General features: G+C 36.5%; 1 protein-coding gene across 2 annotated transcripts in view; it reads right to left on the reverse strand.

Annotated features, from left to right (window-relative positions):
• Positions 1–27,929, reverse strand: part of Nup107 (nuclear pore complex protein Nup107) — a 262,527-nt gene that overhangs the window by 37,775 nt on the left and 196,823 nt on the right. For both annotated transcript variants that reach the window (XM_067151227.2, XM_067151228.2), the window contains exons 13-15: positions 26,891–27,226; positions 12,940–13,041; positions 226–355 (exon numbers count right to left, since the gene is read on the reverse strand). In XM_067151227.2, the coding sequence (XP_067007328.1) occupies positions 242–355; positions 12,940–13,041; positions 26,891–27,226 (552 nt within the window). In that variant the 3' untranslated portion in view covers positions 226–241. The remainder of the gene's footprint in view (positions 1–225; positions 356–12,939; positions 13,042–26,890; positions 27,227–27,929) is intronic.

The raw sequence follows: 27,929 nt of genomic DNA on the forward strand, positions 1-27,929 counted from the left end.
CTATGTCTTGTATTGAAGGGTTGGTTTCTTAGGTCGCATGCCTTGGGACATAGTTCATATGTACATCTGAATAATAATCAGAACATTTACTATATGGCTAACGTCTGTAAAACTAAGGCCGTTGAGGTGTCATCTTGAAAGTCTTTACAAACAAAGTACTGATACCAGTTCTCAGTTCTATTAATTAATAATTTCAAGGAACAACTCATTGTATGTCACACACACCTTCTTCTCAATGTTTTCACAGCTCATCTGTAGTTGGAAAACCCCAAGGATCCTTTCTCTGGCAAACAAGATCATGAACAGACTCGCACAACTTTTTGAGAAGCTCACCCAACTTCTGAGGGGTATAGACCTATAATAAAAGAAATTAAAATTCTAAACAACAGTATAAACATCAGAAAAGAATGAACTGATAGCTTAAGACCAAACAATACAGAGAAAATACATATTGGTACTGTATTTGAGTTATCACTTTCACATTTAATATTCCTAAAATGATTTAAACTCCAAACCACAATTCTTAAAATAGTTCACACCACATCTCTACACATGTGAATACTTTGAACTCCAAACCACAATCCTTAAAACTGCTCAGGCTACATCTTCACATTTGTGAGATCTAATACTATACAACTATGTCAGTACATGCAAACAATGAATGCCTCCTTATCCTCACTTACATAGCCCTCTGCCCCCTCAGTATTTCCTTTAAGAAGTGTTTTCATTTTTGAAGTTATAACTGCACTATCTTCTTTTCCCATGAGAGTGTGACTGTATAACAATCCAGGGTAGATTCAAACCTCAACAGTATCTCCATATGAGATACGCTGCTGTTATAATCTGTAAAGTATGGTACAATCATAACATCAGTTCCCATTACTTGTCCAGGATTGCATGCTTGCCTTATCATTAGTGTGATGCCTGAATCGTCACAAGGCCTAATCTGTCTTCCTTACAACCTCTTGAACAATGAAGTATCCCTGATTTCTAGGGCGTCTTCATACATGTTGACAGAGTCTCGATTAGAATGGAAGGAAAGCTTTCATATGATCAAAATGAATCTGTTAGTTTGCCTGCTCCCTTTGCCTTGGCGAGTGAATAATTATGGAATGATCGTACAATTCTCAGGAAAGTGATGTAAATTACATTGCCATTAATGACCCCCTCTAGAAAGAAGGCAGACTGATCCCATAGTTCATTCAAGCATGCCGAGTCTACATAAGGCCATGAACACTCATTGGAAATCTTTACTAGCTATGGTGGTCGAAATGGAAATGGAAAGAGTTTACGGAGGCTAAAAGGGCATGATTATCGGTGCCCATCGATTCGGTCATTTCATTAATGGGATTTCTGGCAAGTTTCAGATACCACTTTTATCAGTGAGTGATGTAGTGGTGGAATTGAAACACCAGGGAGTATTTAAAAACCCACCTTGAGCAGGGAAACCAAAACAATTAACAGACAGGGACGACTGATGTCTTCAATGGGTGGTGAAGTCAAACCAGCAAACACCTTTTAGAAACTGTGGCCACAGACTTTTCAGCTGGCATCTGGAAGTGACATCAGTACTCATTCTATTTGTTAAGAGGTGTTTGCACTTGGGTTCCATGGACGAGTTGCGGCACATAAACAAAGGATTCCTACATTGAATGATTGGCACAGATTACAGAGGTGCAAAACATGTCTCCTGCGGATTTTGGAACAACGGAACAGCATCACATAGAGTGACAAATCAGGCTACACTTTGCGCCAGTCTGATGGACAAATATGGACCAAGTAGGCATTACTTATTATTGGAGTGCATGAGGATGCATTATGGTGTGGGCCTGCTTTTTGTTTGATCTTGGTTCACTCCTTTCAATTCCTCGAACCATGCCAAAGCCTATCAGGCAATATTGGACAATTCTACGCTATCCACCATATGTCAAATTTGGAACTGGTCCTTTTCATTTTCAACATGACCCTGCATCTGTTAATAAAGTGAAGATCATAACTGAGTGGTTTGTCGAAATGAGGTTAATGAAAGTAAATGGCTGCCCCAAAGCCCTGATTTAAACCCAACCAATCATGTCTGACACGAATTACTGTATCGTACAATATAAACTTCAGACAATTTATATAACTTTATTATTAGAACGAATTACTATGCCGATTGACAGCCAGACCGGATCATACCACCCCAAAATGGCTTCAAAACTGTTCACCATGCTGTAGGAGAAATGGAAAAAAATACCAGCAGACATCTATCGGAACTTACCAGAAATTCTTCCTCCAAGGGTAGAGGCTGCAGCGGTGGTAAAGCCAGACCGACATCATACTGGCACCATAGCAACTCTAGTTAACCAGTACCTATCGGTCTGGTCATTAATGGCAATGTAATGAACTTGCAATGTCTACTTCAGGGTTCTCAATAAAATTCACTTCTTGCCACTGTACTGATGCTGAACTTTAGTTAAAACGAAAGCAAGGTGCACTCTTTCCTCTATCTGAACTGCCAAATCCATTTCTCACAAACAAACTATGCAGCAATCAAATGTGTACATTTGAAACATCACCAATTTTGATTAGCTGTCAGTATAGTTATCACATAACGTTGGTCACTAAGACAGAAACCATAAGATTTCTCTTCTATTACCACTGAAGCTAGTGATTTACAGTTATTTTCTCACTGCTGAGTTGCACCCTGAATTGCCACCTGTAAATTCAAGGGAGCCTGCTTGCCAATACAACTGCGGTTATCTCTCAACTTTATTTTGAGTGATTTTCAGCAGTTGAACTACTTCCAAAGTTAATTTTGTAGCATAGTGAACATCACTACTGGTACACTTCAGGAAATAATTGATTCATTATGTTTCTTTATGATTGTAAGGCCATTAGGAAATGTGACAACAGTAACATGCAAAAAAGGTATTTAATAACCTAGTTGGTGTAGGGTTACAGCTAAAGTTTCATGAGCTGGGCTGAGTGGCTCAGACGGTTGAGGCGCTGGCCTTCTGACCCCAACGTGGCACGTTTGATCCTGGCTCAGTCCGGTGGTATCTGAAGATGCTCAAATACGTCAGCCTTGTGTCGGTAGATTTACTGGCACATAAAAAAACTCCTGCGGGACTAAATTCCGGCACTTCGGCATCTCCAAAAACCATAAAATAGTAGTTAGTGGGACATAAAACAAATAGCATTATTGTTATTATTAAAGTTTCATGAATAATGTACTTTAGTACGAAGGCGAATCAAAAAGTAAGTTACACTAGCTCGACGTGAGAGCACGCTGTCTCTCGTGACCATGGCCAATGCGGAGCAAGCTACAGTAACTGCTGACACGTACGATAGGAAGGTTGGTGTGGGAGGCTCAATGGCGCATCAACTGGATGTTCACTTCAAATTGGAGGTGCATGCAACGATCAGATTTCTATGGGCTAAAAGCTTAATTGCAGGGACATTCATCAATAAATCACTGCTGTATATGGTGAGCGTGCAATTTCTCGCCCAGCTATTGTAAAGTGTGGTAAGCAATTTGACGCTGGACGCACGGATCTCACGGACGAATATCATGAAGGCAGTCCCGCAACGTTCAGTACCGTTGCAAATGTTGACCGTGTGTATGGGATCATTAGAGGGAATCGGCGCATAACACTGCAGGAAATTGCCAGCCTGCCGAACATTTCGTATGGCAGTGTGTTCTCCATTGTTCACCAGGACCTTGGATTTCGTAAACTGTGTCAGATGGGTCCCATGTCTGTTCACGAATGTTCACAAGGGACAACGTTTCCAATCGTCACTGGCATTTGTGCAATGGCTGTGGAGGGCAACGAGTTTCTGCGGCGAATCATTACAGAGCCCTGTTTCATAAAACATCTTTCACTAATATTATTAGTAAGAAACCAATAATATTAACTAATAATATTAGTATTATGTTTCATAGAGTTATTAGCTAATAATATTAGTAATTAGTTTATGAGTCAAAATTATTAGTAGATATTCCTAATAATATTACTAAATTGCTTCATAGACAACATGACTAATGAAAGTTACTCATATTATTAGGATTTATTTCCACGAGTGTATTTTGACTCATAATTCATATTATTAGTGAAACCAAAGTGAGTGGTATTTTAATATTTTGGCGTAAAATAGTGAAGATCACTGAAATGGTCGACTCTGATTCAAATAGTGATAAGGAACCAGTGTAGGTATTCACCGTTCAATAAACGTTACGTCAAAAACAGCCTGTACTGGCATGTAGCAAACATATGAATGGGAGATTTAGGTTAGATTACAGAACTTTTGAGTATTTGCTTAATATGACTGGTAGGTAATAGAACATTCCACTGCAAGGAATGTAGCATAACCTTAAAATAGCAGCTTCGCATTGCACTCCACCGGTTGGTAGCGATACACAGTATCATTGTATTTCTCTAGTGCAGTTCTGCTCGGACACTCAACGTATCCTATAAAATCTTGGCTTATATCATCAGTAAACCAAGATGATGGTGGTGATGATTATTGTTTTAAGAGGAAGTAGGCTACAACTAGGCAACCATCATCTATAACAACACTAATCAGATAGAAAAATGGAAAAGTTCCGACATTTTGAAAAATGAAGGCATCGGCCAAAGAAAGAGAAGGGAAAATGAAAGACTCTCTTGGCCTCGCAACCTAATACTGTCAGGGTCAGAAAAGAACAAAAGTTGAACAAGGGAGGTCGGAAGGGTAGATGAAAATGAGGCTGACATAAGTAAGTTGAAGCAATGGCAGGACTCATCTCAGTACTCCGTGTTCGCCAACCACCAAGTTGAGAGCCCTGGGACCCCTTATAGTCACCTCTTACAGCAGTCAGGGGATACCGTGGCTGTTATTCTACCGCCTCCACCAACATGGGGTAGTAAACAAAGATTTTGCTAGTCTATCTCACAAGAGATTTTTAAGAGCACATGAAATAAAAAAGTGCTAGGAACAAAGAGGGTTATAGTGTGCAAAAGGCTGTGAATAGTTGACGCTTTAACTCAATCACTTTCCGCAAAGAAATTTTATTCTCTCATGTTATTTTCACTTTTTATCCATTTTTATATGTATCAAAGTCACAACAACGAAAATATCAAGTGATCCTTTTGAATATGTGGATTAATAGTCAGTTGTAGTCAAGCATTAGCCTGCGGGAGGGAGCATACGTGAATAAATCTAATGCAGCTAATAGTATTGACCGTCTTCACCATCGATAACAATGAACTAAAGACAACCTGGGAGACTACTTTGAAAGATGTTGTTAATGATTTCACATATGTCCCATTTGTTCCTTCAATTGACTCGAGAGTTTCTTTGAACCATGCCCCATCTAGTGACAACATTATATATGCACTGACGGCATTTCTCAATATAGAAGGAGCCTTCAGCAATACAACCGTGACTCTATGATCAAAGCATTGGAAAAGAGCAAGGTGAGTAAAACCATCGTCAAATGGATTAAATCCATGTTAGATGGAAGAAAGATAAAATCAACCCTGTTTGAAGAAATGCTGATGGTTAGGGCCACCCGAAGCTGTGCGCAGGGAGGAGGTATTTCGCCTCTGCTGTGGAACCTCGTGGTGAACAAAATCATAGCTATGCTCAACGAACAGGGTTTCTATACACAAGGATATGCAGATGACCTAGAGATTGTGGTAAGAGGTAAGGTGATGAGTGTTATCCAGGACCTCATGCAAAGATCACTCAACCTTGCGGGGAACTGGTGTCGGGAAGAACAACTATCAGTCAACCCGAACAAGTAACTCTGGTCCCTTTTACAAGAAGGAGAAAATTAGAGGGAAAGAGATAACTGAAACTCTTTGGGCAAGATACGTATATGGAAGAACAGGCACGGCACCTAGGTGTAGTGTTAGATAAAATTCTAACCTGGAATCCACATACAGATAGGAACATAACCCGGGCCAAGAACTTGCTGTATGCATGTAAAAGAGCTGTTGGGAAGACATGGGGCTTAAGACCATTAATGGTAATGTGGATATACACAATGATCATTAGACCGTTGATGGCCTAGTCTGAAATCATCTGGTGGCAGAAAGTAAGTCAAGGAAAAGTTGGCAGTATATTTGATAGCCTACAGAGAATGGCATGCATAGCCATAACTGGGGCTATGAGAACTATGCCAACAGAAGCCTTGAATACTTTATTAGACCCCCATCACTATGCAATTTCATAAGAGGACAGGCTAGAATGAGTTCATTTAGATTGGCACAATCAGAGGGCTGGAATGCACAAAGACCCAATCTAGGACACTGTAAAATTAACAGAGTAATAACAGAAGAAGTTCTACACATGCCTTCTGATCATATGATACCAAAGTACAACTTTGAAAAATCGTCTGCGACCCTGACACACTACAGTCTTTCAAGCTGAAATGATAGCTATCACAACATGTCTTGAAGAAAATCTGAAAATGAACTATAGGAATAAGAACATTTTCATTTTTACGGACAGCCAAGCGGCCATTAAGGCACTAGAGGCAGCCCAGATAATATCCAGAATTGTCTGGTATTGCCACTCACTTCTCCTGAAGCTCTCAAAGTATAACACTGTCAAAATAATATGGGTACCGGGGCATGCAGGTATAGAAGGAAATGAAAAGGCACATAAACTGGCTAGGAAAGGGGCAGAAACACATTTTGTAGGCCCAGAACCTGCATGCGGGATTTCCTATGGACAAGCCCGACACTACATAGAAAAATGGGTACAAAAGAAACAAATGGAAAACTGGAAAAATACTCCAGGATGCAGGCTTGCAAAGGAACTGATAAAAGGACCAAACAAGAAGGATACTAAAGAACTGTTGAAACTCAGCAGAGAAAATAAGATGGGTAGTAGGACTGTTGACAGGACACTGCCATCTGAAAAAACACCTACGAAGAATTGGAGTAATAAGAGACAACATATGTAGGAAATGCAATGAAGCAGAGGAATCAGCTGAACACATACTTTTCGAATGTGAGGCGCTGGGTAGAATCAGACTCCCCACTCTAGGACTACCAGGTGAAGAGAGAGAGAGAATCCAAGAAGACCCAATAAGAACAACCTGCAGCTTTGGGTAGGGAGCATGTACATCTAGGTGGGAAAGAAGGAAAAACATGGTAGCAAAAGATCTTAGAGGTCGACGCTAATTAGGAATTCATATTTAGATGCCACGTGAAGAAGAAGAAGAAGAAGAAGAAGAAGAAGAAGAAGAAGAAGAAGAAGAAGAAGAAGAAGAAGAAGAAGAAGAAGAAGAGACCTGAAAAGGTGAAGTATAGTGGGAAGGCAGGGATGAAGTGGCTTTATAGAGTAGTAAGATTAGCATGGAATGTTGGTAAGGTACCTTCAGATTGGACAAAAGCAGTAACTGCACCTATCTATAAGCAAGGGAACAGGAAGGATTGCAACAACTATCGAGGTATCTCATTGATTAGTATACCAGGCAAAGTATTCACTGTCATCTTGGAAGGGAGGGTGCGGTCAGTGGTTGAGAAGAAGTTGGATGAAAACCAGTGTGGTTTCAGACCACAGAGCGGCTGTCAGGATCAGATTTTCAGCATGCACCAGGTAATTGAAAAATGTTACAAGAGGAATTGACAGCTGTGTTTATAAACAAATGCAAATGCAATGATAAGAAGGCTTCCACCTAATCAATACTTATTTATTAAATTAAAAATTAAAACTACAGGACCGGTGTCAACCTTTCTAAGTCATCTTCAGCTGGTCACACAATCACATATATCATGCAATCATAAAACATCACTAGATCTAAGTCATACGACGATAACATGTCATAATTATTCTCATGATTGGGGGCAATCGTCGAATTGGAACTTGGTATTCACTGTCTTATCACGAATAACATACATAAAAACACATTCATAAAAGTTTGAATTGTTCATAGGCATGAGTTTTTCTAAAATTAGATACTAGCTTTGTAAAACATATGGTAATGCAGAGAGAGCATGTATATTGATCACAATTTGTTAGTCTTGTGGGTTGCACTTCCTTGTTTCCTGAACCTTCAGTTGTACATTGTGATAGAATCTTGTTGCTCAATGTTAATTTGCCTTAATTTTTAAAAACTAATTAGTTTTGTCCTTGAAGTCTTGATAAATAGACATTATTATGAACACTTAATGATAACTGTAGGAATAAAACATGTGTTAAACTTCAATGACCTGTACTGTAGGTATAAATTACACTATAAAATATCAGATTCTCAAGTATGGAGTTTTGTATCACCATATATATACGGAACATATAAAAACATGTGAATACTGAAAAGCAATATATGAGATTGTGTTAACTAGTTGAGACTTGAGCGGAAAACGTAGATTTCTAAAGCATGCACACATAAAATCCGTGCTCTTTGTGTTGGAAGGTAAATCATAAGGTCCTGTGTTGAATCTTGCTATATGGCATTTGACTAGAGTAGAGGCTCCTTCCAATCGCAGTTGTGTGTAGATGTAACAATTATCTGTGAAAGATAAAAGTGAAAGGTGAGTAATTCTATTTTAGTAATTGGGAATGCCTCTTAGTTGTGTGGAATGAATGTGTATATGTGTACTTACTGCTGTTATTGATTTGACATTGTGTGTAGCTTGCGAGCACGTTGTGCACTGCTCTGTGTTCGTCTTGGGCTAATGTTAGTTGCTGTAAGGGGGAGGGGCGGGAGGAGTAGCTGTTGACGGGGTAGGGGTGGAGCTGGGCGTGTCTTTACGTGGTTCTTTGACGCGTGTCATGTTTTATTTGTTGATTCTTTTGAGATAAGCATTTTTTAGGGAAGGAATGGCTGTGTTAAAGATGATATTTATTCTATCTGTAATTTTATTTACAGGGTGTCCACCGAATACACATTTTGAAATTCCCTGACATTTCCCTGTTTTCCAGACATAAAAACCAGTTTTTTTCCCTGACACAGACAAAAAATAAAATGATAAATTAAGTTTCCAGCTATGACAGTAATGAAAACTTAACATCCAAAAAATAAATTAGTAATTAATGTGCATATTATATTTCAAAGATTTAAAAAAAAAAAAATGATTACCATTACTGCTTTAGCAAAGAAATTTCTTTGTCTATAGCCACCAACGATTGTCGAGCTTCTGCCATCACCCCCCACTTCTTTTCTTCTAATTCTTTCAGCAACAAAGCAGCCTTAATACCCTGGCCGCAAACACAAATTGTCCCCTGCCTACCACAACGAACTCTATCACATGTGACTCCACTGCTTCTTCTTATTCTTTAAAGAAGGTTCACCAGAGGCGAGATGTCTACAGAATTATCTTTCAAGAGAGCAAGTAACCAAAGCTGAGATTATATGGTGCATGCAACACCATTCTTTACATGCCAGTGAAGCTAGTGTACGTTTGCTCCCAGTAATGTTTCCAGACTCTGAAATTGCTTCAAAAGTTCAACTGCACAGAACGAAAGTTGCATATACAATCACTCATTATTTTCATAAACAAGTTCTTGAGGTGTGTAGTAAGTGCACACATTTCACTGTTGGTTTTGACGAGTCACTGAATAAAGTTTCTCAGATGGGCTAAATGGATCTTGTAGTTGTTTCAATCCTGATACTAATGAGGTATACACTTCTTATTTTGATACCATGTTTCTTGATCACTCTACCTCCTAGGATTAGTTAAGTGTTTTTTTGCAAGCACTGCAAGGACTCAATCTAAAAAACTCTTACAAATTTCAATGGATGGTCCAATTGTTAATAAAAAGTTCCTTCAGGATATCGGTAATTTACTAAATGATGATCCATACGCTCCTATTTTGGTGAACATTGGACCTTGTGACTTGCATACTGTGCACAATTCATATAAAATGCCAGTAAAAGAAACCCAGTGGAATATTGCAGAGTTTCTTCGTGCTCTTCACTTCTTGTTTTGCTACGTTCCTGCAAGACGTGCTGATTATACACATTATTCAGGTTCAAACGTATTTCCTTTGAAACATTGTGCTATAAGATGGCTTGAAAATTCGAAAGTCATTGAATATGCTATAGATATCCTACCTAATGTTGACAAATATGTGGAAGGAAAAATGGAGACAAGAAAATCCCAAACTGTAACAGCTTCAAAATAGTATCAACTTCACTATTACTAAGATAGTGTATGCACTTCCTAACAATATCCTACACTAAAATAAGAATAGGTACATTATTATTAAGAATAAAAGAAATAAATTATTCGCGGGTAATGACTGGCATAGGAAAGATGTTATGGCTGATCGAGACCACGATGCCAATTTTTGCCGATTCACATTCTTGCCACTTGTCTTTCACGAACTATATACTAACCAACACACGGATGTAAATAAAATTACATCTACACTTAAGACTATTAAACCTATTCCGCACACGCCGAGCCAAGTAGCTTAACCACGTGGCTGCCATGTGGTGAAGTATTGTAGACAATACAGTTGGCAGCCAGGTTTCGAGACTGCACTCAATCTATATAAATCAATATGAATGACAGCTTGGGATTGGCTGGATCAAGACCGAATACACACAATCATACTTCACAAACTCAAAAACTCCAAACAAACAAACAAACAAACAAACAAACAAACAAACAAACAAACAAACAAACAACTTTCATCTTACAATGTGATGTCACTTTATTTTAAATCTTGTTCTGTATTCACAAAATTACAATTGATGTTACAAGCTACTAGTCGTGTCTCAAACTTCCGAACACCTCGCATGAAAGAAAGGTTAGAAACTCAACATGGCGCGGCCAGAACAGTGTCACGATGCATTACACATTTACACAAGGTTTACCTACATCAGCCCATCTAATAATAATAATAATAATAATAATAATAATAATAATAATAATAATAATAATAATAATAATAATAATAATAATGAGCACTCAAATGCGTATTAAGTTTAAGCGAATTTCATACTTTCTTGCATTCAGTCAGTGTTTTTTGTCTGTTTTTACATTTTACGTGGTAGTGACTATCGCACACGTCATTACATAGTAAACAAACAAAGTCATCCGTTGGGTTGTGGAATTTTGTCTTTATGCATATTTTGCTGTGGAAGCCATTTATTTAAGCGATTAGAAAACTGAGAACGCAATATAGGCCTCAACAACACGAATATTCAATAGTAAGCAGATCAAAACGTTGAAAATTCGATCGATCTATCGATCAATCATAGTCGCTACTGCTTGCTATAGGCTATCCATATAGCTATTGATGCTACTGGTTACTTCACATTCGAGATCACACTTGGTTTCTTAATGTTTATTCAGTTTTCTTTACAATTTATTCATGGCATAAAAGACATGCCCTAGATTAATGTTATAAAAAATGAAAAATGTGCTTCTATTAATGGATAAGTATGGTATGTCCATTTTATCTGGCAGAAGAACAAATTTCCAGACTTTTTTTCTGAATTCTCTGACATTTCCTGGTTTTTCCCGTTATTTATCAAATTCCCTAACATTTCCCGGTTTCCTATATGGGTGGACACCCTGATTTAGATTAGAATTAGGGTTGGCATATTGATCTAAAGGAATGTAAAATTTAAACTTACAGATTACGAAGCTGTGTTTATGTTTTGTAGATCTCGAGAAAGCATATGGCAGGTTACCGAGGGAAAAGATGCCCGCCATACTGGGGGACTATGGAATTAAAGGTAGATTATTAAAATCAATCAAAGGCATTTATGTTGACAATTGGGCTTCAGTGAGAATTGATAGCAGAATGAGTTCTTGGTTCAGGGTACTTACAGGGGTTAGACAAGGCTGTAATCTTTCAGCTTTGTTGTTCGTAGTTTACATGGATCATCTGCTGAAAGGTGTAAAGTGGCAGGGAGGGATTCAGTTAGGTGGAAATGTAGTAAGCAGTCTGGCCTATGCTGACAACTTTGTCTTAATGGAAGATTGTGCCGAAAGCCTGCAGTCTTGGAACTTGAAAATAGGTGCAATGAGTATGGAATGAAAATTAGCCTTTCGAAGACTAAATTGATGTCAGTAGGTAAAACATTCAACAGAACTGAATGTCAGATTGGTGATACAAAGCTGGAACAGGTAGATGATTTCAAGTATTTAGGTTGTGTGTTCTCCCAGAATGGTAATATAGTAAGTGAGATTGAATCAAGGTGTAGCAAAGCTAATGCAGCGAGTTCGGTCTGTTTTCAGACCAATTTTGCTTTACGGGAGAGAAAGTAGGGTGGACTCAGGATATCTTATTCGTAAGTTAGATGTTACAGACATGGACATAGCGAGAATGATTGCTGGTACAAACAGGTGGGAACAATGGCAGGAGGGTACTCGGAATGAGGATATAAAGGCTAATTTAGGAATGAACTCGTTCGATGAAACTGTACGCATAAACCGGCTTCAGTGGTGGGATCATGTGAGGCGAATGAAGGAGGATAGGTTACCCAGGAGAATAATGGACTCTGTTATGGAGGGTAAGAGAAGTAGAGGGAGACCAAGGCGACAATGGTTAGACTCAGTTTCTAATAATTTAAGGATACAAGATATAAAACTAAATGAGGCCACAGCACTAGTTGCAAATAGAGGATTGTGGCGACGTTTAGTAAATTCACAGAGGCTTGCAGACTGAATGCTGATAGGCATAACGGTCTGTAATGATAATGTATGTATGTATATATGTATATTACCAGTGTTGACACTTTGAGGGAGAGAAGAGTACTTGGCCAAGATATATGAAACCACCTCCATATAATTATGATAAATCTACCTGTAATATATTAACAAGCAACACTGTCAACTTTAGTGCATCCCACATGCATGCATAAGGTTGCTGAGATGACGTTAGTAATTTTATTCAACTTCAGATCTCATGAACATAGGTTTCATTCACTATTACTGTTATGCTATTTGAGATGTAGATAAAGGGCATAAAATTGATTATAACATTACACAAAAAGAAGTGTCTCACCTTGTACAACTTGTATCGTTCAGATACTACAATGTCTGCAAGCTGCAGGCATTGGTCATGTTCTCCCATACTTTGCATCAAGGACACAAGCAGTACAACAACCTAACAAAAGAAATATGTACAAATTACAATACAATCAAATAATTGGAAAACAAACTGAAGTATATGATAAGCTAAGGTATAAACATTGGGGGGAGGGGCTGACGGGGGATGGAGGAGCTGACGAGGGTTCTCGTAAATAATCTGTTTGGCACTAGAATACTGATGGTTATGAATTTAGGATTTCGCCACAAATGATCTTTGCTCCAATACGGCTGATGATGACCCCTAGATGGGTCGAAACTAGTACCGTATAATTTTGTAATTTTGTGAATATATTGTATTGAAAAGGTGGAAACATTTAAGTTATTATTATTATTATTACTAGAATACTGTACAAACTAAATAGTGAAATATCAATCTATATATATAAAAGAACATGTCCTGACTGACTGACTGACTGACTGACTGACTGATTCATCATCACTGAGCCAAAACTACTGGACACAAAGAAATGAAATTTTGAAGATACATTTATATTACAATGTAGGTGCTCGCAAAGGGAGGATTTTTGGATATTCCTTCGCTAAGAGGGTGAAAACGGGGGTTAATTTTCAAAATGAGTATCTATCTCAAAATTTTAGAAGTTTACAGATGTAAAAATTGGTGTTTAGAATCTCCTTTAAAAAATAAAGAAACATGTATTTCTTTGGTTTCGGAAAATCCCACTACGAGGGGGTGAAAAAGGATTTAAAAAAATGGGTTGAAGTCCTTTAATGAGGATACTTATATCTCAGAAACTGAAGATATTACAGACCTGAAAATTGGTATTTGGAATCTCCTTTAAAAATAAAAGAACACGTATTTTTTGTTTTTGGAAAATCCAATTAATGGGGTTAAACAGGAGTGACAAATGGAGTGAAGTTTTAGAAATTGTTAAAATGAGTGTATCTATATCTCAAAACTTTAAAAGTTTACAGATGTAAAAATTGGTATTTAGAATCTCCTTTAAAAATAAAGGAACACCTTTTTTGTTTCCGGAAAATTCCACTAGGAGGGGTGAAAAGGGGTTGAATGCCTTTAATGAGGATACTTATATCTCAGAAAATGAAGATATTGCAGACCTGAAGATCTGTATTTGGAATCTCCTTTAAAAATAAAGAAACACATATTTTTTGTTTTGTTTTTGTTTCTGGAAAATCCAATTAATGGGGGTTAAACAGGAGTGACAAATGAGGTGAACTTTTAGAAAGACTATATCTACAGTATATCTCAGAAAAATAAAAGGCTATAGACGTAAAAATTGGTATTTGGAATCTCCTGTAAAAGTAAAGAAACGTAGGTGATTTGTTTTCCGAAACTCCACTTAAGGGGAACTAAAAAGGGGGTGAAGTTTTTAAATGAGCATGTATACAGTATATCTCAAAAACTTAACATGTTACAGAAATGAAAATGGTATTTTTATTTCTATTAAGAATAAAGAAACATGTATTCCTTTGTTTTCGGAAAAGCCACTTGAGTGGGGGGGGGGGGGGTAAAAATGACTGAAAATAGGGTGAATTCTTTTTATTAGGATACTGATATCTCAAAAACTGAAGATGTTGCAAACGTGAAAATTGGTATTTGGAATCTGCTTTAAAAGTAAAGAAACATGTATTCCTTTGATTTCGGAAAATCCAATGGAGGAGGGGGGGGGGGGGGGTGGCGGTGAAAGAATTGAAAAATTAATTTAATTAAGTGTATGAGGATATTTGCATCTAATAAAAATTTAAGTTATTACAGACGTGAAAACTGGTATTTGGATGTTGGGGGGGCCGGGGTGGAAAGGAGTTGAATTCCTTTTATGAGGACACAAATCTCAAAAACTGAAGATGTTATAGTCGTGATAATCGGTATTTAGAAGATCCTTTACTAATAAAAAACAAGTATTTTTCCGAAAAATCCACTTAAGGGAGTGTGAAAGGAAGTGAAAAAAAAAGTTAATTATTTTTATGGGGATACTTATGTCTCAAACCGGAAGGTAAGAGACGAGAACATTGGTATTTGAAATCTCCTTTAAACATAAAGAAACGCGCCTTCTTTTTTATGGGAGGGGGGGTCAACTTAACGGTGATGAGGTGAAAAAGAGTTGAGACCAATTGATATTACTGTTCATAATGTACTTGATCCTGATCATAAACAGATCATTTTTAATCTTTCCTGGTTTTGTTTTCAAGAGCCATCTTTTCCTTTGGAGAACTTAAAGTTAGATTACAGTAGCTTCTCCTGGCATATAAATAAATAAACGATAGGAATGATATTGGGCATAGATATCAAGGATAATTTAATAAAAAACCACCTATTCAATACTTTCCACGTTTAATGTGGTTATTATCTACATGATTTTATGTAGAGTTATTTAGGTCAGGTACATGTTTCACCCATTATTTTGGGCATCTTCAGCCTGTAAACAACCTTTAGGTCAAGGTTTGGGACCTTTTTAACCAATATAAACATACCAATCCAGTATATACACTATATACAATATATACATTATATACAACATATACAAACATTAATTAATTCTTAAGATGGGTAACGTAAGTTAATACAGGTTTTTTGGTCCTAATCTATCTAATATGAAAAATGTCCAAAACTAAAATGGATCTTCTTTTTGGTAAAAAGGATTACATGTCGGGGTTTATGTGACCCCTATATCATATTATGTTCTTGACGTACCGTGTCTGTTGACAGGATGTGTCGTCAGCAATAAGTGGAGATTTGAACTGATTGTTGCTTGTAGGTTGGTCAGTATTGAAAATATAAATTTAAATTAAATGTGTTTTAAGTTGGCAGTTCTATTCTGGTTAACTTAAAATGTTCAAAAATAAAATGAAATGGATCTTCTTTTTTATCATAAGTCTTGAGAAAGGGTGATACTAAAACTGGGGCTTATTTGACCCATGATTTTCATTTTCATGTTCTTGACGTAACTAATATCGTCCCTTGATAGCCAAAAGGGCCAACGTTACATTTTTTGCGAAATTGAGTTATTGATATATTCGTATTTAGCGATGTGAAATGCACATTCTGGCAAAGGGGCAGACGTTTTAGTCCCATAATAAGCCGAAAAATACAAAATCAAAGTATGAGCCAAGGGCGAACGTTCTCCAGACGTTACTGTCATAAGGGCCAACGTCCTATCTTTACAATACATATAGCCTGTTTTACGAACGAAAATTGAGTACATTATATCCTTAGTTGGAGCTTTGTTACAATTACAGATAATGTAATTTACAATGTATCATTACGTATGTACCCGTATTATGCTTCAGAGTCAGCTAGAGGTACAGTTTACAGTGTTTTCTTTGTAATATTCATGTTAACATCATCTCCCTATAACACAATCTCATACTGAGATATCTCGTGGACTGTCGTATTTGTGTCGAATAGTAACAGTCAGAGGAGAAATAATTCCATCTCACATCAGTCTACAAATAAGTCATCCATAAGAACATTTGGAGGTAAGGTGATAAACATTTATTTTATATCAAAGTATGTAACTTACATTGTGCCTTGCTTCTAGGTCAAGCCATGTAAGAATCTTGTGAGGTTATGTTATATTAATATTTTCATTATTGTACGTTTTAGATGTTACTGTGTACAGTTAATTACAGAGTGAAGTTAGATTATACTTTGTAAATAATGTTTAGGCTTAGACACACTTCAAGAGATTGGCTTTCTATTGTTCTATTGTATTATTTAATCATGTGAGGGTCGGTATACATATCAATCAGCATGGTTTTATGCCAGGTAGATCAACTACAACTAATTTATTAAAATTTATACAATATGCGTATACCATTTTGAATAATCAAGGACAGGTCGACGTAATATACACGGATTTTTCCAAAGCCTTCGACAAATTAGATCACGGCATTTTAATGAAAAAATTGTCATGCTTTGGTCTGACCCCTCCTTGGTTAAAACTGCTTGCATCTTATCTTAGTGCACGGAAACAATATGTTTACTATCATCAACATGAGTCTTTCACATACAATGTTACTTCTGGTGTACCACAAGGGTCTAACCTTGGCCCTTTATTCTTTATTTTATATATTAATGATTTGCCCACTAGAATTAGGTTTTCTCACTGTTTATTATATGCTGATGATGTCAAACTTTATAAAGAGATAAAAAATGTTGATGATATGTTGAAATTGCAATATGATTTGGATTACTTATACGCATGGAGTATTGAAAACTGTTTGCAACTTAATATAAATAAATGCTGTTTCCTTCAGATTTCAAATAAGAAAAATACATTGAATTATAAATATAAAATTAATAATGAAGAACTTAAAGTTGTCCACTCTGTTAATGACTTAGGGGTAATTGTTACAAGAAATTTATCTTTCAAAGAGCATATTAATACAATGGTTAATGATTCCTATAAGAAATTGGGTTTTATAATTAGAAATTCAAGAGATTTTTCTAACACGTATGCACTCACCTTATTATTCAATAGTATTGTCCGATCAAAACTTGAGTATTCATGTATAATTTGGTCTCCATGTTATAAATCTTACCAAAATCAAATTGAAAGGGTGCAGAAACGCTTTTTAAGATATATTTATTATAAAAAATATAAGATATTCCCCTTTAGAAATTATATTTCATATGAATTTTTGTTGAATGAATTTAAATATGTATCGCTAGCCAGTAGGCGTGTAATAGCCCAACAAATTTATCTCTATAAGATGGTTAATGCATTAATTGACGATAATAGTTCACTTCACGAGTTATGTTTTAATGTTAGAAAAGGAAATTTAAGATTTCGGCAATTGTTTATTACTCCAGTCTCCAAAACTGTATTTTTTAAGAACTCTCCGTTTATCAATATGTGTGAAACATACAATAACTTAGTTAATAAGTATCATATAGATCTTGACTTTGCTTATGAATATGACACATATGTAAATATATTAAAAGAATTTTTCTCGTCGAAGTGATTTGTTTATATGTATAATATTTACATGATTTTGTTACAATTTTTTGTTTGATTTATTAACAGGCTTCTGTATACGATATATTGTCTCATCCATTTCATACAGAGCATTATCATCTCATTTACATAGCGTTTTCACATTTTCTTCTTTTTGGTATTTCTATGTTATTTGTTCAAATAATTTGTAAAAGCCACCTATAATTGGAGCGTGTCTCTGTTGGTGGCACATGTATTAAATAAATAAATAAATAAATAAATAAATAAATATTTATTTCATAATTACGAATAAGTTTATACGAAGTTTGCAATTATACGAAGTTTGCAAAGTCGTTTACTTGATTTTAAAATAACAGAAAATTTCGAAATAGTGATTTTAAACCTTGTGCGGGCTGTAAATAAATCATCTTTTTTCAGTGACTACGAACTGTACCACTATGTCAGCATGGTCTCGTCGTATTGGTGGTGATGGTGATTATTGTTCTAAGAGGAAGTACAACTGGGCAACCATCCTCTCTCGTCGTATTGTTCAACTCTCATGACAAACATTTGAAGGAGCCATTAATTTCTGCATTAAAGAGAGTACGTCTCCAGAATCACAAAATCAGCCATTGGTAAATATTGAAATTGTTGATCTTGTTGATCCTGATGAAATAAGTTCAAATCTATCTGAATTTGAACAGTTCAAGGAAGCTTATAATGAACGAATTGGAGAACGTGCAACTACAGGTCCACAAAATGATCAATTTAGCATTAGTGACATTAGTTTTGAGCCTGTGGAAATGAGTGCAAATATAAGTGATCGTGAACTGGACCATTTCGTGTCTAGTAATAATGACATTCAAACAATCAGTGAGTTTGCAACAGAAGCAGATTGTATGGTAACCTTGAACTCGACCTTTAAACAGTCTTCAATCAACAACACTCGGGAAATTTCTTCAGCTGTAATTATTGTAGGAATACAGGGCAGTATACAAAATTATGCCCACAGTGGTAATGCTCAAGGGTGCATAAATATTGTTAGTGATAGTGAGTGCGTAGGGAAAACAGGAAAGCGAAAACAAACGCCATTTTCTGCAAAATTGAACAATAAAATAGCTAGAAGGGAGGGAAGGGAGTACACAAATTCAAAAGGTTTTCAGAAAAATAAGAGGAGTTTAGGTAAAAACTCATGCTTTGGACGAAAGTGCACTAAATCTGTTAGCTGTCACTTATTCACAGAGAATGATAGGAAACTGATTTTCGAATCATATTGGCAGCTGGGTTCCCTTGAACAGCAACATGATTTTTTGTTGTCTAATATGCCTAATGCCAGGGCATTCCTTCATGCCTGCCGATTCAATGCATTCCACAAGTGAATCTAACTACGGAAGGAAAACGATATGGGCTCCCAGTGAGTGGTCCACAAGTATTCGTACTGCCCGAACACAGCCTGCTCCATATGAGGTAAAAGTGCTGACATACGATTTCTATTGCTGGAAAGAATTTGTTGGCTATATTTCCATGATGAGGCCAGATGGGACTAAGGTAATATTGAGGAATGCAAGAAAGGTTGTATTTTCTAAGGACTCATGTAAGGTATTATTAAAATGCTCACTGCAACTTAATGACAGTATAGAAACTGAAATCTAGCAAAAATCTAAGAGATCACCCTGAGCTGCTCTAGTAAAACCTCGATTTCTTTATACTAACAATAACAACTTCCAGTATCTTCAGCCAAATACAAGGATTTGCATAACTTGTGCACATCAGGTGTTATTTCTCCTTGTTACCATGATGAACACCTCAGTCTGAAGCCCATGCCTAATGTACCAGACACACTGTTAGAAACAAATGAAGAGGATGTCTGAGTTGGAATTCTACTTCATTTAATAAGTACTTGAGTATTTCGGTTTTATTTCAAGTAATGTAGTTTAAATTTCTAACTAGAACATCCCGAACTTTTGTTTTTTTATTACCCCATAGTATTAGAGCGATGCTAACATGTTTGATCATTTGTTATGTGTAGTTTAATTTTATGGCTGTAAGGTAATTTTAAAATGATTAAATACTATAAACACACTGATGTGATTTGATTACCCAATTTCCATTTAATTTGTGTGCAGTTCTACTTCTTTCAATGATAATTACTTGAGACTGGGGTTCAGCACCGCAAAATTGACATCCAAATATTTGCTGCCAAAAGGGCCAATGTCAGATAAAGTTACCTACAAAGGGGCCAAGGTATTAATTCCAATATGGAGGCTTACTGGTAAAAGGGCGAACGTCGCAGTTTTAACATGTATTTTACATCTATTTCAGTTATAACCAATAATAACAGAAAAAAATAGTATCAACATAAACAGGAAAGTTGCACGCTTTACATGAACTATCATTATTTACCTGAAGATAAATCAACATTTCCTGAAACGTTTTTTGCTTCTCCTGAAAAATTAACAAAATGTAACGTTGGCCCTTTTGGCTATCAAGGGACGATATTTAAAAGTGTTGTCATGCACAAGTGGAGATTTAAAAAACCGATTGTTGTAGGTAGACTGGTCAAGAACGTTGTGAATGAAACTGTTAGCGTCTTGACTTTGGGTCTCATGTAACGTCAAGGAATTGACAAGAGTACAATATTAAGCTGTTTCATAGTTTTAGGCTGCTGCTTAATTGAGAAGGAACATCCTAGACACTTGATACAGTCTTGTATGAATATTGTTCCCGTTGATGTGTTGCTTGGTCTTTGGGAGGGATCTTAAGAATATCTGTAATGAAGTAGAAAAGTAATATTGAATTAAAAATTTAGAGCACGCGTTGTGATAAAATGTATTAAATTAACACCTCTTAACTGTAAAATGACTTACTTGTTCAATTAATACTAGATGGACCTGTCTGTTCCGGCAGCGCCTGTCTTATCAACATTTCTACTCCTGGTGTTGTACTGGTGCGGTAATGGAGGGGCGGGGCAAGGAGGGAGAGTGGAGGTAGGCTGGTCTATGGGCGTGTGTGCTGTTGCTGGAGGGGAGTTTCTAGAAGCGATATGGGCGGGTTTAACTTTTGGCATGGTGGATGAAGCATTTGAGTGTGGAGATCTAAATAATTGAGGGATGTTGTTTTGATCTGAATTCACAATATTAATTAATCTAGGTGTTAATTCGCACAAAGGATTTTTAATTTCATTGACATCGTTGAGATTTTAATTTTTATTGTAGGTTTGGTCTAAAAAGATGTGTAGATTTTCCAGTTCATTCATTAATTTCCCTTTACCTATGCTTCTGATGATGGTAAGATCTTTCTCTATGGATGTAAAGTGATGGCCCATTTCTCTCATATGTTGGCTCATCGCTGAGTACTTATTGTGTTTTTGAGTGTTATAATGTTCCAGATATCTCGTGTTAAAGCTCCGGCCAGTCTGTCCGAGAAACGGGCCATCACTTTACATCCATAGAGAAAGATCTTACCATCATCAGAAGCATAGGTAAAGGGAAATTAATGAATGAACTGGAAAATCTACACATCTTTTTAGACCAAACCTACAATAAAAATTAAAATCTCAACGATGTCAATGAAATTAAAAATCCTTTGTACGAATTAACACCTAGATTAATTAATATTGTGAATTCAGATCAAAACAACATCCCTCAATTATTTAAATCTCCACACTCAAATGCTTCATCCACCATACCAAAAGTTAAACCCGCCCATATCACTTCTAGAAACTCCCCTCCAGCAACAGCACACACGCCCATAGACCAGCCTACCCCCACTCTCCCTCCTTGCCCCGCCCCTCCATTACCGCACCAGTACAACACCAGGAGTAGAAATGTTGATAAGACAGGCGCTGCCGGAACAGACAGGTCCATCTAGTATTAATTGAACAAGTAAGTCATTTTACAGTTAAGAGGTGTTAATTTAATACATTTTATCACAACGCGTGCTCTAAATTTTTAATTCAATATTACTTTTCTACTTCATTACAGATATTCTTAAGATCCCTCCCAAAGACCAAGCAACACATCAACGGGAACAATATTCATACAAGACTGTATCAAGTGTCTAGGATGTTCCTTCTCAATTAAGCAGCAGCCTAAAACTATGAAACAGCTTAATATTGTACTCTTGTCAATTCCTTGACGTTACATGAGACCCAAAGTCAAGACGCTAACAGTTTCATTCACAACGTTCTTGACCAGTCTACCTACAACAATCGGTTTTTTAAATCTCCACTTGTGCATGACAACACTTTTAAATATTAGTTACGTCAAGAACATGAAAATGAAAATCATGGGTCAAATAAGCCCCAGTTTTAATATCACCCTTTCTCAAGACTTATGATAAAAAAGAAGATCCATTTCATTTTATTTTTGAACATTTTAAGTTAACCAGAATAGAACTGCCAACTTAAAACACATTTAATTTAAATTTATATTTTCAATCTTGACCAACCTACAAGCAACAATCAGTTCAAATCTCCACTTATTGCTGACGACACATCCTGTCAACAGACACGGTACGCCAAGAACATAATATGATATAGGGGTCACATAAACCCCGATATGTAATCCTTTTTACCAAAAAGAAGATCCATTTCAGTTTTGGACATTTTTTCATTTTAGATAGATTAGGACCAAAAAACTTACCTGTATTAACTTATGTTACCCATCTTAAGAATTCATTAATGTTTGTATATGTTGTATATAATGTATATATTGTATATAGTGTATATACTGTATTGGTATGTTTATATTGGTTAAAAAGGTCCCAAACCTTGACCTAAAGGTTGTTTACAGGCTGAAGATGCCCAAAATAATGGGTGAAACATGTACCTGACCTAAATAAGTCTACATAAAATCATGTAGATAATAACCACATTAAACGTGGAAAGAATTGAATAGGTGGTTTTTTTATTAAATTATCCTTAATATCTATGCCTAACGTCATCTTCAATACGGAATAATAATGAGAGTTGTTACTTGTAGGAATGATATTGACCGTGCAATTGTTCACCTCTATAATAAGGTCAATAATGCACGGAATTATATCATTCGTATCACCAGAAATCCCGCGCACTTGCCTACGCATGACAATAATTGTGCCTGTCACATTATCAGCAATGACAATTGCAGCAATGTAATTTACTGTCAAGTAGTGGTCTTGCATCTTACTGCGGGGTCCATAATAATAATAATAATAATAATAATAATAATAATAATAATAATAATAATAATAATAATAATAATAATAATAACAATAATAATAACAATAACAATAATAATAATAATAACAATAATAATAATAATAATAATAGGAAAGGAAGATCATGCTCAGAACAAATATTTAATCTTAAGTCAATAATTCGCCACAGGTTACTTAATTCAAAGGACATTGTAGTCATGTTTGTAGATTTCAAAAAGGCTTTTGATTCTGTTGACAGAGAAACTATATATAAAATAATTCGAGAATTTGGCATAAAGTCTAAACTGGCAAATCTAATCCGTGAAACACTTACAGACACAGTCTCTAAAGTGAAATTTCTGGGAGTGATATCACAGCCTTTCAAAATAAAAACTGGTGTACGACAAGGCGACGGACTATCCCCAATTCTTTTTAATTGTGTCCTAGAGAAAATAGTGAGAATTTGGAATGAAAAACTTCTTGAACTCAACATTTCACCGATAAGGTTAGGAAGAGGAAACAAAAGGATCGAAATAAATTGCCTTGCATTTGCAGATAACTTTGCAATACTTTCTGAAAATGTGACATCTGCTATAACCCAAGTAAATGTCTTGGAAAGAATCGACAGCAGAACTGGCTTAAGAATTTCTGCAGAAAAAACAACATTTTTAACAAATATTTGGGATGCACCAAAATTTCTGAAAACAGATACTGGCCAAATAGAGAGGGTAAAAAAATTCAAATATCTAGGGGAAATAACCCAAGAAAATGGTTTAGAAAAATCTGCAGTAGAGGAGAGGGTACATAAAATGGAGAGAGCTTATGGTGTCACCAAAGATATCTACAATAAAAGATGCCTATCCAAAAATGCAAAAATAAGGCATTACAACACAGTAGTGAAGCCAGAAATGCCTGTATGCAAGCGAATGTCTGGCATTAAACTATAATTTAGGTAAACTAGAAATACTAGAAAGGCGAATCATGAGGAAAATATTAGGCCCACAAAACACAGCAGAAGGTTGGAAATTATGAAGTAATGCTGAAATATATAAAAAAATAGAAAATATATCAGATGTAATGAGGAAAAGGAGACTTATGTTTTTTGGACATTTATATCGAATGCAAGATAGTAGATTAACCAGTAAGATTTTCAGATATTTGTGGGGTAAGAAATCAACGACAAGCTGGGTCAATGAAGTAAGAAAGGGTTTAGAAAAAAACAATATAACAGAAGAAATAAATAATAGAGAAGGCTTTCGGGAAAAAGTATTGAAAATAGAAGGATTCCAAGGTAGGAAAGTAAAAAAGACTGGTTCAAAGTGGTCTGAAGACAGAAAGAAGAAACATAGTGAACAGATGAAAGCGTACTGAAAGAAAATGAAAGAACAAAGAAGAAGGAATTGAAATTGGCACGTGGTCCTCTGGTGGCCCATTCGAAAGAATAATAATAATAATAATAATAATAATAATAATAATAATAATAATAATAGTAATAATAATAATGTTCTGGACCGTCTTCCAAATGAGCTTACCGCGCTGGAAATGGGTCCTGGCCGGGTAATGACTACGAATGCAGTCTGGCCGCGGGTTCAGTACCGCCAAGGAACCCAAGACGACACCATGACAGATCTCCTGAAGGATTTTATCCATATTAAAAATGCTTATACGAAAAGATGGCAAAGATTTAGGGAATACGTGGAGCTAGCCCGGAAAGTAAGAAATCGATTGATGGAAAGAAAGATTGAAAAATGGGAGGAACTTTGTTGTCAGATCGCGAATTTTGGCAGATTATATATAAAATGTTAAGCATTCAATTATAAATTTCAGTATAATACCGTATCGAAGCACGGGTATCTTGCTAGTATAGTCATATATTTGCTATTAGGATGCTGCTGGGAGAGAAATACGCCTGTAATAATAGTCTTTCTTGACATGCAGAAGACACATCACATTCTTTGTCATTACATTCAGGATGATGGTGGTGGTGGTGGTTTAACGAAGGGAGGTCAAATGGGACAGATGAAAACGAGGAGCCTGGCACGAGCAAGTGGAAGCAATGCCAGAACTCAGCTTAAGGCCCCATGCTTGCCAACCTCTGCTCTCAAGTTAAGAGCCCACGGAGCCCCTTTAAATTGCCTTTTACAACAGGCAGGAGATACTGTGGGTGTTATTCTAACGCCCCCACCCACTGGCGGGGATTACATTCAGGATGTATTATTTATGAAGGGAGTGGCAGATGAAGTTATGGCACAAGTAAAACAACTATACCAAGACACTAAGAGCTGTATCCAAGAACAAGCAACTAGGTCTGGATGGTTTGAGATAAGAAGTGGAGAACAGAAGGAAATATAGCTGTTGTCCGTGATACTTCAGGCTGTTGTGTCACAGCACAAAGATTTTAGCTCTGGCTAATGTCTATTGAAATAGTGTCAGTTTTAACATTGAAATAAACTATTTAATTTCACAAAAAAAGGCCTCTAAGCTATCAGGCACAAGTCAATGGAACTAACAGAAGACTCCTCTCTTCTTGGCTGAAGGGCCGATGACCTAGATGTTGGGCCCCTTTAAACAACAAGCATCACCATCATAATCATCTCTTCTTGGCAAATTATATCTTCTTCTAAACAGAGACAACTTACTTTCCTCCGAACAATCTACTTGCAAACAACAGCTTGAGCGTATACTTTAATGGCACACCATTCCGTAACAACCAGACATCGAAGTATCTGGGAATAACCCTAGACAAAACTCTATCCTATAAAGAGCATTTGAAACATCTAGCTGACAAACTTAAAACCAGGAATATCACTCAAAATCTGAGATACTACGTGTGGAGCCTCTGCAGACAATATTCGGTGCTCTTCTTAAAGCCCAGTGTACTCGGTAGCGGAATATGGTGCACCTTATTTGGGTAAACAGCCCATACGTAAGGAACATAGATGCCCAGTTGAACAACACCATGTCATTTATCTCTGGGACTATTAGATCCACACACACACATAAAGGCTGCCTTTTCTCAGCCAGAGAGCCCCACCTATTCTTCACTGACAGATGGCTACCACATGAACTGAGCTTTTCTATGGTTATATGCAATGTATTCTGTGAAGGCAAATTCTTCTGCAGGTAGCACAGGAGGAATAGGTTTGGCACTATGGAAATGGTGAAACCAGTTTGCATATATACAATGATGATAAATAACGACACCAATCTTCCAGTATCTGCTGCCACAGGAAGCAGAAGGTTCAAATTGAAAAAACCTACTGCAATAGCTCAGTAACTGGAAAGGGAGAACTTCTGCATCACACCAAAATGGATGAAAGAATGGAAAGCAGAAAGAACTCCTGCTTTTAATGACTTTCTGGATATGAAGAAGCCCCTGGATTTGAGCTTCCTTGAAGATCATGTACAACTCTGAACAGAGTAATGACCAATCATGCAAGATGTGGTGATCTTCTACATGAGTTGGGCAAAGTACAATCTTCAGAATATGATTGTGGCATAGTTCAGCAGACTATCTGACACATAGAAACTGAATGCCCTCAATGTTTATGCTACATTTTGATAGTTCCTCCATCCTCAATTCAGTGGACAGAACGTCTCAATTATAAATTTGAGTGTAAAATAAAATAAAGTGTTCAGTCAACAACAACAACAACAACAACAAGATATCAATCTCCTGTATTAATAAACAGGGAAAGTTCATGAAGGACAGCACTGTCGCTCTGTACTTCATATCTAAAAGAACATGCAACAAAGACACGATCTTCCTACCTGGGGAATACAGAGTTTTCGTAAATTTTCCATCTGGAGCCTGCGACGTTGATTTTCTTCTTCATCAGGAGTAGGTATCTCTTCATCTGTAACTTGACCATCTACTAGCCAACCTCCCGCAGGGAACATGAGAACATTGAAGAGTTGAGCTTTAACAGTTTTGGTTTGATGCTGCATTGCCATTTTCCAACGTTCCCAGTCAGTCTTGTATTGAGCTTTTCTATGGTCATATGCAACGCGTTCTGTGAAGGTAACTTCTCCTGCAGGTAGCACAGGAGGTATAGGTTTGGCATGATGGAAATGTTGAAACCAGTCTGAGAAGCCTTCTTGAGCATCCTTTGTAAAGTAAAAATAATGCAAACAATTTTATAAAACAAGTTTACACACTGTAAGTACAACTATGCTCTGAACAGCTTTTCTGAACTGACAGTTCACAAACCATAGAACCAATGTTATACCTGTGTTGCCAGAGCTCTACTACAGCAAGAACAGTTGATGTAATATGGCTGTGGTACATGGCTGACATAAAAAGTAAATACTACGAAAAGGTGACAAATTACAATAACGTTGAAAATATATTCACAAAAACTGGAAACACACACAATGCACTTATTAACATCTGACAATGAAATGAGAAAAGCAAATTATCAAGAATAAATTAAAATGAGGAATAACTCACTACAGTGGGGTAGCATAGTAAGGTTGTGCCTACAAAGTGAACACTTATCTAATCTCAGCCACTGAAGCCCTCTAATGGTGTATCACTTATTTTCAGCTACCGAAAACTACTTGAGTTTTTGATGCAGTTCTCAATTACACATACTTTCTCCATTGCCTTACATATCACTGTATATAATGAACATTCATCACAGCTTCAGCTAACAGATTTTCTAATTAAAGTTATGCTAAAATGTAAATTATGCTATTGTGACAAAAGAAGGCATAGTACGAGATGGCCGTCAATAATGTCAGCAAGATATAATTACAGCGCAAAACAAAACAAAACAAAAGCACCAGTGAATTGTTGAGGAAGCTCCTA

The sequence above is a fragment of the Anabrus simplex genome, chromosome 7, assembly GCF_040414725.1.
Source record: "Anabrus simplex isolate iqAnaSimp1 chromosome 7, ASM4041472v1, whole genome shotgun sequence".
NCBI lineage: Eukaryota > Metazoa > Arthropoda > Insecta > Orthoptera > Tettigoniidae > Anabrus > Anabrus simplex.